Source organism: Saccopteryx bilineata, chromosome 2 (genome assembly GCF_036850765.1).
Source record: "Saccopteryx bilineata isolate mSacBil1 chromosome 2, mSacBil1_pri_phased_curated, whole genome shotgun sequence".
Lineage (NCBI taxonomy): Eukaryota > Metazoa > Chordata > Mammalia > Chiroptera > Emballonuridae > Saccopteryx > Saccopteryx bilineata.
The window spans coordinates 163,222,213-163,234,245 of NC_089491.1; the positions used below are offsets into that span (position 1 = coordinate 163,222,213).

General features: G+C 41.9%; 1 protein-coding gene across 4 annotated transcripts in view; it reads left to right on the forward strand.

The window, feature by feature from the left end:
- Positions 1-1,230: 1,230 nt before the first annotated feature.
- NUP58 (nucleoporin 58) overlaps positions 1,231-12,033 on the forward strand; it is a 53,031-nt gene continuing 42,228 nt past the window's right edge. For all 4 annotated transcript variants that reach the window (XM_066258316.1, XM_066258314.1, XM_066258312.1 and 1 more), the window contains exons 1-2: positions 1,231-1,555; positions 6,577-6,716. In XM_066258316.1, the coding sequence (XP_066114413.1) occupies positions 1,449-1,555; positions 6,577-6,716 (247 nt within the window). In that variant the 5' untranslated portion in view covers positions 1,231-1,448. The remainder of the gene's footprint in view (positions 1,556-6,576; positions 6,717-12,033) is intronic.

A 12,033-nucleotide genomic window follows, 5' to 3' on the forward strand; every position in this document is an offset into this window, starting at 1 on the left:
ACGACACACATGTCGCCTGACCAGACAGTGGTGCAGTGGATAGAGCATCGGACTGGGATGCGGAGGACCCCGGTTTGAAACCCCGAGGTCGCCAGCTTGAGCGCAGGTTCATCTGGTTTGAGCAAAAGCTCACCAGCTTGGACCCAAGGTCGCTGGCTCTAGCAAGGGGTCGCTGGGTCTGCTGAAGGCCTGAGGTCAAGGCACATATGAGAAAGCAATCAATGAACAACTAAGGCAAGAGTCCCCAAACTTTTTACACAGGGGCCAGTTTACTGTCCCTCAGACCGTTGGAGGGCCGGACTATAATAAAAACTATGAACAAATCCCTATGCATCAGATCATTTACAACAACATGGATGGACCTTGATAACATTATACTGAGTGAAATAAGTAAATCAGAAAAAACTAAGAACTGTATGATTCCATACAGAGGTGGGACATAAAAATGAGACTCAGAGACATGGACAAGAGTGTGGGGGTTACGGGGTGGGGGGGGGGAGATTGAGAGGGTTGGGGGAAGGGAGGGGCACAAAGAAAACCAGTTAGGTGACGGAAGACAATGGGACTTTGGGTGATGGGAATGCAGCATAATCAAATGTCAAAATAACCTAGAGATGTTTTCTCTGAAAATATGTACCCTGATTTATCAATGTCACCCCATTAAAATTAATTAAAAAATAAAAAATAAAATCCCTATGCACACTGTACATATCTTATTTTAAAGTAAAAAACAAAACAAAACGGGAACAAATACAATATTTAAGATAAAGAGCCAGTAAATTTAAATCAACAAACTGACCAATATTTCAACGGGAACTATGCTCCTTTCACTGACCACCAATGAAAGAGGTGCCCCTTCGGGAAGTGCAGCGGGGCAGGATAAATGGCCTCAGGGGGCCGCAAGCGCCCTGAGGGCCATAGTTGGGGACCCCTGTACTAAGGTGTCACAACGTGCAACGAAAAACTAATGATTGATGCTTCTCATCTCTTTCCGTTTCTGTCTTTCCCTATCTATCCCTTTCTCTGACTCTCTCTTTCTCTGAAAAAAAAACAAAACACAACACGCATGTAATAGATTACATCAACATTAGAACTAAAAGAGAAATAGCTGGATTAGATTTGAACTCTGGGAACCTCCCCCTAGAGAGTAGGCGGGGCGCCAACCTCACCTAGTCCCAGGGAGCTTTGCGCGGCCCGCAGGCCGCGCCCCCGCCCCAGGGTTCTGTGCGCCCTGGGCTCGCTTCCGGTGGGCTGTTTGCGGGCTTAGAGCGCTGGGGAGTGGTGATTGTCAGTCGCACTGCGGCCTTGTCTTCTGGGCCGCTGGGTTTGAAGTTCCCGCCAGGTCCCTGCTGAGCGGGAGCGATGCTTTCTGGCTCGCCTGGACTTTGAGGCGACAGGATTGCCCCAGACCTCTTTTCGCTTGCTGACGGCCCAGAGCCGGGGCAGCTATGTCTACGGGGTTCTCCTTCGGGACCGGCACGTTGGGCTCCACCACCGCCGCCCCCGGCGGGACCGCCACTGGCGGCGGTTTCTCCTTCGGGACGGGAGCGTCTAGGTAACCGCCCTTCCTCTCTTTCCCGGAGTAGTCCGGCCCGTCTTTATTCCTGCTGACTTCTTTCCTGGTCGGCATGGAGAAAAATAATTGCCCCGCTCCAGCTTCGTCGGCTTCCCGATCGCCGCCCTTCTCGGGCTCTCCAGGCAGCATGGCTGAGGGGCGGGTGGAGGATCTTTGTATTGTGAGCGCCCAAAACCCACAGTGGTACCGACATTGTTCCTATGGAGTGGGGTGAAGGGCCTGGAATTTCACACTGGGGCCCTAGCAGTTTCTCAGTCTTAGGTGTGGAATGAATGTTGAACGAATGAATGAAATACAACTTATTGTGGGGTTTTAGAAACAATAGAAAAGTTTTATAAGTTTCTCCCAAATAATGCAGATTTCATTACAGGATATGCGACTCTAGACATTACATTACTTGAATAAGTTCTTGGTTAACAAGCTTTTCAAGCCCTGTACCTCATGGGATTCCAGATGTCCTTTTTTTCTTTTTTCTTTTTTTTTTCTTTTTTTTTGGTGTACTTTTTGCAGCATGTATTGCTGATAATTTTGAACAGTATGCAGACGAGTATCATAAGTGAGAATGTGGTGTTTTAATGACTCACATTGTCTTTTAATTAAATTGCAAAATGTAGGTAGCATGTTCATCATTTCTCCTCAGGCTGCTACACTGGTGACAAAAATTTGGCTAGCAGAAGTCCAGAAAGAGGCAATTAAAATAGTGAATGATCATTTTACTGATGACAGATTTAACCATTAGTACTCAGTCTTTTCCAGATAGAGGAGTTCATTAAAACAAGAATTGTATGTAGGTGTTGCAAGAAGCTTAAATATGGTTGTAAATTAGAGGTAAAAATACCTTCAGTGTTGTCTGTATTCAGAAAGTGAGGAGGACCACAAACTGCACAGTCAAGTCAGAAATCTGGGAGTTTTCTTTAATATATCCTATTCTATCACTATACAGTTAATCAGCAGGGCCTGATAATTTTAATTATTTTCTATTTATTTAAAGTACTACCACCCTGTTGCAAGCTCTTGTCATTCATGGAACAGATTCTATATAATATGCTGTGTTTTAGATGATAAAATAAAAAAGAATCCTGTTTTGAAGCTTACATTCTTAGAAAAACACTTATGATTCTTGCTGGGTTTTCAACCAGTGATATTTTTCGTATAAAATGAGAATTGCTCCCTGTAAGGTATTTTTCCCCACCGAGGAAGAAGGAAGGGGCCAGAGCCACAAAGTGTGAAATAATAAAAGGCTTTATCGCGTACAGAGTGCATCCCGCCCGACGAGGTTCCCTGGTCCTGGGGACACAGAGGCCAGGGAAGTTGCATAGGGTGACCCGCATAGAGGATATTTAAAGGGTCTCAAGGATGGAGCTAATATGATGTGGTGAAATCTTACTGGCTGACAGTCGCTTTTTTCCAAAGGGCTCCTGGGAAGTTTCTTCTGGCCAGTATGGATGTGGGCAGTTCTAGCCAAGTTCCCGGTCTGGTGTCTCATGTGACCTTTCCCCTTGCCCACCACCTTACACTCCCATCATCTGTTACTTATTCAATGAAATCCCAATTGCTATCTCAAAAATATTTTTTTTCATTGATTTTTTTTTTAAGAGAGAATGAGAAGCATCAGCTCATTGTTCCACTTGGTTGTGCACCCATTGGTTGCTTTTCATCCGTGCCCTGACCAGGGCTTGAATCAGCCACCTGGGGGATTCAGCCAGCGACCCAGGGATCGAACCAGTGACCTTGTCACTCCGAGACAACCAACGCTCTATCCACTGTGCCACCAGCCAGGACTCAAAAATCTACTTTTATGTCTGTCTTTTTTACTATTGAATACATTGTAGTCAGGTTGATATTTTTTAAAAAATTCACATTGTCTCCTTTTATTGATTTTTCACTATCATTGTAATGAAGTAAGAATAAGAGCCAAATAATCTGGAACCTCTTCAGCAGGCTCATCTGAGTCCATCTTTTCCTCATTCCAGTTTGCTCCAATTCAGTGATCCAGACCCACTAAAAGAATAACATTTATATCATCACCTAGCTCAGGAACATAAGTAACTGAAAGTTTCCAAGGAAGATACCTTACTCCATAAGATGCACCTTTGATGCTTTCTGTTCTGTTGCATTTTTAAAAAATGCTTGTAATCTGCTAAATTAAATTTATTATACCTGTTAATGGGTCCTGATCTTAGTTTGAAAAAAGGTACTCTTGTAACTTGAGCCTTTTCTCAGTTCCTCAGGTGGTTTTGGCCAAACACCTCACTTTAAGCCAGTGCCCTCCACATGTAATTCCCCTACTCCCTGCTACCTAATGTGCCTAGCTAATGTCTGCGTTTGGAACTTAAAGCGTTACTTTCCCAGAGAGACCTTTTCTGACCTATCAATCTAGAGGAGGTGTGCATCTTCATAGTATCTTGTACCATAGCACATATCACAGCTGTATCAGCTATTTATATATTTATTAGCTGAAGTAAAAAAATGGAATCACTAATTGGGAGGAAGGAGAGCATAATAATCATTTTCTTAATTTGATATTAAGATTGCCAACAATGTTTCTTGTAAACTCAGTTTGTTAAGTGTTTAAAGATATGTGCTTTGTATGCCCTGGCCAATTGGCCCAGCATGTGATGTCCCAGATTCGATTCCCAGTCCTCCACCTCTCCCCTCCTCTTCTGCTCCTGTTCACCCTCACCCTCACCCTCACCCTCATGGCTTGATTGGTTCCAGTGAATTGGCCTTGGGTGCTAAGGATGGGTCCGTTGCTGAGCAACAGCAATGGCCTCAGATGGGCAGAGTATAACCTGCTAGTGGGTTTGCTAGGTGGATCCCCATCAGGTCACATTTGGAGTCTGTCTTTCTGCTTCCCCTCCTCTCACTAAAATTAGAAAAAAAGAAAGTGCTTTGTCAGTGAGACCTTGCAGCCCTACCCCGACAACAGCCAGTACTTCCTGTACCCAGTGCACACACTTGTGCTCCTAGGTAGGTATCATTTTTAAAGCCAGTGGTAGACACAATTAGTGTATGCTTTCTCTTTATTCTGGTTGAGTGTTGATCCCTGATTTCAGCTTCTGCCTCTTTAATTAAGCTCCTCTCTCTCCTTTGCCCTCAGTGATTTGTTGAGATAATACCCATGTTTATAATGTGTTCAGTAGAACTTATATGTGTTCCTAATGATAATAATAGTAACAACATGTATTGAGTGAAGTTTATTCATCCTGCACGATCTCTTAATCTTCACAAAAAATCATGTTTGTGTGTACTGTTATTCCCATGTTGTAGATGAAGAAATACAGGCTCAAAGAGTTTACATAATGTCAGTACATACCAGCACAATAGGGTGCCGGAACTGGAACCCAGCCATAATACCCCTGCCTTTCCCTTAAATTGAAACTCTCCAGGTTTCTAAGCTTTTAAAAAGTTTCATTTGACATTGAGTTTTCATGGTGATTATGTTTGGAAGGGCAGAGAGAAAATTAATAAAAATACATATATAAAATGAATGGGATTTCCCATTATGTTACGCATGTTATAATCTCTGTTAATTCTCCTACATAATTTTTGAAGTATCAAGTGCCCAGGATATTTTTTGCCTATTTTTATAATTTGTTCTATCTAGAGATAGCAAATTGGAGCCTCTGAGGCTTTATAAAAACAGTTGAACAGTTGTGAACTTCGTTCACATCACTTGTTACTAGCTGCTCTTTCAGAAACGCTCTGAAGAGGATTTCTGCTGGTGAACACAATCTTGATAGATAATGTTGCTTTGCATTTTACTCTTGCCAGGATATGTTCATTTTTATCTGTTGCCCTCCTGCCCCCACTCCCACCCCCAACCTCATGAGTATGGTGATATAGTCATAGATGTTAAAGACATCTTACAATACCTTTTCCATTTCTGGGAATGTCCTACTTTTTTTTTTTTTTTGTATTTTTCTGAAGCTAGAAATGGGGAGAGACAGTCAGACAGACTCCCGCATGCGCCCGACCGGGATCCACCCGGCACGCCCACCAGGGGGTGATGCTCTGCCCCTCCGGGACGTTGCTCTGTTGCGACCAGAGCCACTCTAGCGCCTGGGGCAGAGACCAAGGAGCCATCCCCAGTACCCCGGCCATCTTTGCTCCAATGGAGCCTCGGCTGCGGGAGGGGAAGAGAGAGTCAGAGAGGAAGGAGAGGGGGAGGGGTGGAGAAGCAGATGGGCGCTTCTCCTGTGTGCCCTGGCCGGGAATCGAACCCGGGACTTCTGCACGCCAGGCCGACGCTCTACCACTGAGCCAACTGGCCAGGGCCTCCTACTTTTTTTTTATGTTAGTAGTTGGTGAAGAACAAACATTTAGCAGTGTGAACTGTACATGATTAATTCAAAAGGAAAATGCTCCACATTCAAGGATTTCCTTGTGGCCATTTTAAAGTATGCTCGTTTTCAAACAAAAACTGGGTAAAGGAGAATATGTGTGGTCCAGTTTGTGATTACTTGGGATCTGAAGTCATAATTGCTCTAGATCAGTGGTCCCCAACCTTTTTTGGGCCACGGACCGGCCTTTAGGGTGGGAAGGATAAATGTATCACGTGACCGAGACAAGCGTCAAGAGTGAGTCTTAGACGGATGTAACAGAGGGAATCTAGTCATTTTTTAAAAAATAAAACATCGTTCAGACTTAAATATAAATCGGAAATAATGTAAGTTATTTATTCTTTCTCTGCAGACCGGTACCAAATGGCCCATGGACCAGTACCGGTCCGCGGCCCAGGGGTTGGGGACCACTGCTCTAGATTATGCTTTTTTTGAAGGTTGGTATTATATTTTTTAAAGACTAATTATCTATGTGGATTTATTCTTAAAGACAACTGAAAAATATTTAAACTTAGCTCAAATTATAAGTTTCTTTTTTATCCTGTGGAGCTGTGTTAGCTATGGTAAATGAAAGAAAATAATCTTGAAGAGTTAATTTTCATTTTTTTAAAGCAAATATTGGTTCTAGTAGACTTTATTTTGTCTTTTATAAACAAGCAATCCTGTAGGCCTCAATTTTGGAAGTCTTGGAAGCGCCACGACTCTAGCAACTACATCTGCCTCTTCAGGTAGTTTTGGAACCGGGCTCTTTGGATCTAAACCTGCCACTGGGTTTACACTGGGAGGAACAAATACAGGTAAGGAAGATTGTCACATTTTCAGGGAGTAGGTTTGGGATTTTATCCTCTTTATGGTTCTGTAGTGTATCTCCTCCCTTTGCAAGTATTGTTGTTGATGGTAGACTTTAAAAATGGGAATTACTAAGATAAAAAAAAATAAAGAGATATGGAATTAAGGGCCAGTGACAGGCCCAGCCATTAGCTATGATCTACTTTAATGTAAGGAAGGAAAACACACATTTAAAGAATTAAAGAAGTTATATCTCTTTATATATAATAAGTTAAAGTAATTTAAATTTTAATAGATTATATAATGCAGTGCTTTACCTTAGAGAAGATTTAGGTTTACCAATTTTGCCGTTAATTAATTGAACATATATGGGACAGTCAGCATCCTGTTTTGCTAGAACACTGTAATTTACATTCTTTATTTTTATATAATTTAATTTTTTAAAAAATTATTGATTTTAGAGAGAGAAGAAGGGAGAGAGAGAGACAGACAGACAGACAAGGATGTTTATCTGTTCCTGTATGTGTCCTAACTAGGGCTCAACCCCCCAACCTTGGTGTAATGGAACGATGCTCTAACCAACTGAGCTATCTGGTCAAGGCTATAATGCTATAATTTACATTCTTTTTATATTTATTTATTTATTTTTGTATTTTTCTGAAGTTAGAAGCGTGGAAACAGTCAGACAGACTCTCACATGTGCTGGACCAGGATCCACTGGGCAAGCCCACCAGGGGGCGATGTTCTGCCCATCTTGGGTGTTGCTTCGTTATAACCGGAGCCATTCTAGCACCTGAGGCGGAGGCCATGGAGCCATCCTCAGCGCCCGGGCCACTTTGCTCACATAGAGCCTTGACTGTGGGAGGGGAAGAAAGGAAAGGGGAGGGTGAAGGATGGAAAGCAGATGGGCACTTTTCCTGTGTGCCCTGACCAGGAATCGAACCCGGTCCTTCTACATTCCTGGCGGACACTCTACCACTGAGCCAGCCAGCCACAGCTATAATTTACATTCCTAAGAGATGTTTTAAATTGTTATATTAAAACAGTTGTTTCACTGGGAAAAGGGCAAGAGGGTAGTTTGGTGGACATTTCAATGATAAAAAGTGGTTTGTTGTTTTTTGTTTGTTTTGTTTTTTTTAAGCGAGAGAGTGAGAGGCAGACACAGACAGGAAGGGAGAGAGATGAGAAGCATCAACTTACAGTTTTCTCACTTCAGTTGTGCATTGGTTGCTTCTCATACGTGCCTTGACTACTTTTCATATGTGCCTGGACTGGGGGGCTCCAGCTAAGTCAGTGACCCTCTGGGCTCAAGCCAGTGACTGTGGGATCATATTGATTATCCCACACTCAAGCCAGCATCCCGCACTCAAGCTGGTGAATCCAGGGTTTCTGAGGTTTCAAACCTGGGACCTCAGTGTCCCAGGTCGATATTCTATCCATTGCGCCACCACCAGTCAGGTGTATTGTTGTTTTTTTTAATGCTACAAGTATTTTGTTATAAACTAAAAATGTTTTACTGGAGTTGCTTTATTATTTATTCTTTAATCTCTACCCTCAGTGCCACTTGGTCTCTTTTACATCTTTTGCATTGATCTTCTAGCATTGATTACAGTATTCTTCACAGCCACACACAGAAAGTGAAAGAATTGCAGGAATAAATATGAGACCAGCCTGTGAGCTTCAGCTCTGTGTGCCAGCGTTTTCCTTGGAGTAGCTTTTTTTCTTCTTTGCCTAATATTCTAAGCAATAATTGTTTTCTTTTTTTTTTTAATTTTTTAAAAAAATTTATTTATTCATTTTAGAGAGGAGAGGGAGAGACAGAGAGAGAGACAGAGAGACAGAGAGAGAGAAGGGGGGAGGAGCTGGAAGCATCAACTCCCATATGTGCCTTGACCAGGCAAGCCCAGGGTTTCGAACCGGCGACCTCAGCATTTCCAGGTCGACGCTTTATCCACTGCGCCACCACAGGTCAGGCTGTTTTCATTTTATAAATCTTATTTCCTAATTAATTGGATTATATACACTTACAGAATAAAAATCAATTCTATAGGAAGATTTTTTATATAAGTGGTTATGGTAGAAGAAATTGTGATACATATTGGATTATAAACAGTGTTCTCACTCCTTAGGTTCCATGATTCCAGGTCTTGCCCTTGAGACAAACCAGAAGAATGCCATATTCCACTGATGATTAAATTTTATTTTTCTTTTTGTCCCCACAAATAGTAACAACTATAACTATAGGGTTGACTCTGGGCAAGAACTTTTGAGGAAAGATTCCAGATCTGTGGTTTTCAACTCTTTCCTAATATCCTTCAGAGCTGGGGTATAGAGAAAAGCATGTAAGGATATGAATATAGATCACAGATCACAAATGCTGACTTATCAAAGAATCTTTTAGTATTTGAGTATTTAAAATTACTATGTAGTCCTTTTTCAATTTAAAACAATTTTTTAATTCAGCTATGGTTTTTCTGTGGGAATTTATTTTACAATATATTTTTCAGTCATTTGAGTTCATTTAGTGGAAAAGACACAAAAATGTAGGCCAGGTGTCTTGGAATTAAGCCCCAATGAGGACATTGGACCATAAGAAGCTTTCGATTCTCTTCCAGCTCAAAAACATAGTTTCCTGTAGTGGTATGCCAAAGGGAATGTGAATAACTAGGGTTATAGCCTGCCTTGAATCTGTATGGCAGTAATTAATGGGAAAGGAAATGAAAGAAGAAAAGTACATTGAATAACACCATTAAAATTAAATTAAAAATTGAAATAAAGTTTAGACTAAATAAAATTTAATCATCAGTGGAAGATGGCATTCTTTTGGTTTGTCTCAAAGGCAAGACTTTCTTCACTTGGCTGCTGCCTACCTTATTGTTAACAGAAAGCACGTATTTACCACCAAAATTTTGGATAGGATTGACTACAAGTGCAAGCAATTGGATTCTCTTATTTTCTGAGATTGTGGAATTCATACATGATTTCAAAGCACTGTACTTGGCAGGAACTTATAGTAAGGTCAATGCAAAAGGATAATATTTGGATTTTTTTTTCCGTTAGTGCTTTTAGGAGAGCTCCAAATAAGCCATTTATACTTTACTTCATTTAAATTTTTGATAAGCTACTGTTTCCTAACTGTGGCCTAGTATTGGCTGTTGATGTCACGAACTGCTGAGTGCATGAGCAAGACAGTCTGTTATGAGGTGAGGTGACTGGGCAGGTATAATACTATGTCCTTGTGTAATCTGATAAAAGCTCTAACAGCTTTATGCAAGGCACCAAGGAAGGCAGAGGGAAAAGAGAGCAGGAGTTCATTTTAGGGGCATGAAACATTCTACATTGATGAGTGGAAAATGCAAGACCCAGTCAAAAAAAGATACAGGGAAATGGCAATAATACTTTGTTATTGGAGTTTTGAGATTTAGGGATAGGAATGGTAGGGAGAGATTTTGAGGAACAGTGGGACCAGATGGGAAAGGCAATGCCAACATTTTAGACTATTTAAGAGTGGAGAGTTTATGGGAATCTTATACTGGGAATCACAGATAATTCCAAGATTAGATTATAGGCTAGAGGAAATTGATAACAGAAACAAATTAAAAGGTTATTGTAATAGTTCTTGAGAGAGGAAATGGCCTGAACTAAGATTTTTGAGGATGCTTGTATTCTTAGAATAGCTCTGAAATAAAATTTATTTTTTTATTTAGGAAGTAAGTTTAATGGGGTGATACTGATTAGTAAGAGAGCATAGGTTTCACATAAACATCTCAATAGCATTTGAACTGTTGATTTCATTGTGTGCCTGTCACCCAAAGTCAAATCATTTTCTGTCACTGTATGTTTGTCCCTCTTTACTTCTTTCACCACCACCCTCTCCCCCTTAGAAACCACTTCATTTTTGTATGTGTCCATGAGTCTCAGTTTTATATCCCACCTATGTGTGAAATCATATCCTGAAGGAGAATTTACAGGATGTGTCAGTTGCAGTGGAGAAAAGGGATGTCAAGAAGGATTGTGGTTTCTGCCTTGAGCAACTGAATTGACCACAGGGGGTTTAGGAAATATTTTTTTTAATATAGGGAGAGCCTGACCAGGTGGTGGCGCAGTGGATGGGGCATCGGACTGGGATGTGGAGGACCCAGGTTTGAGATCCCGAGGTCTCCAGCTTGAGCGCGGGCTCATCTGGTTTGAGCAGGGCTCACCAGCTTGAGCCCAAGGTCACTGGCTCAAGCAAGGAGTCACTAGCTCTGCTGTAGCCCCTCAGTCAAGGCACATATGAGAAATCAATCAATGAGCAACTGAGGAGCTGCAACAAAGAATTGATGTTCTCATCTCTCTCTCTTCCTGTCTGTCTGTCCCTGACTGTCCCTTTCTCTGACTCTCTGTCTCTGCCACACACACACAAATATATATAGGGAGAAAAATGTAGGAGTCCAAAAGGGCATTTAGGTATATCTAGCCAATGCAGACTCAGATAGATATAGATTAGATCCATGTACCTGTAGTTATAGTTGAAATTCTGAAAATGAGTGAGATCTTTTAAGAAATAAGAGAGCAGGAAGTGAACCATGCGGAGTATCATTTAAGCAGTGAACAATGAATGACAATGGCCGGTTGGTTCTGTGGTAGAATGTTGGCCTAGCATGTGGATGTCCTGGGTTTGATTCCCGGTCAGGGCACATAGGAGAAGCACCCATCTGCTTCTCCACACCCCCTTCTCCTCCCCTCCTGCAGCCAAGGCTCAATTAGAGTGAGTTGGCCCTGTGCACTGAAGATGGCTCTGGTGGTCTCCACCTCAGGCACTAAGAAGAGTTTGGTTGCTGAGCAACAGAGTAAGGGTACCAGATGGGCAAAACATCACCCCCTAGTGGGCTTGCTGGGTGGATCCTGGGCCAGATGCATGCGAGAGTCTGTCTCTGCCTTCCCTCCTCTCACTTAAAAAAAAAAGTGAATGGAGGAAGGGGATCTACAAAAGTGAACCGAAGGGAGCAGCAGGAGGAGAGGCAGGAAGAGAGCGGGGCGCTGACAGACAGCAGCTCTCAGGAAGACGGTTTTGAGCAGTAGAGAAAGGTCATTAAAATAGTCTTGGAAAAGGGGCCATTTTTCTGCTGAGTATGAAGGAAAGGAAGGGTTGATGGCTGTTTTAAGTCAGTGTAGGGGTAGAACCAAAATTGAATGTCAATATTAACACATTGATTGAATTTTTTTTTTTTTTTTTTTGCTTCCTTAACTCTTAGGGCCATCTTTTCAGTATGCACCATCATTTGGTACCAACTTGTATATTTTTCTCTCATATACAAGTACATCCTTGTTCTCTCTGCAAAA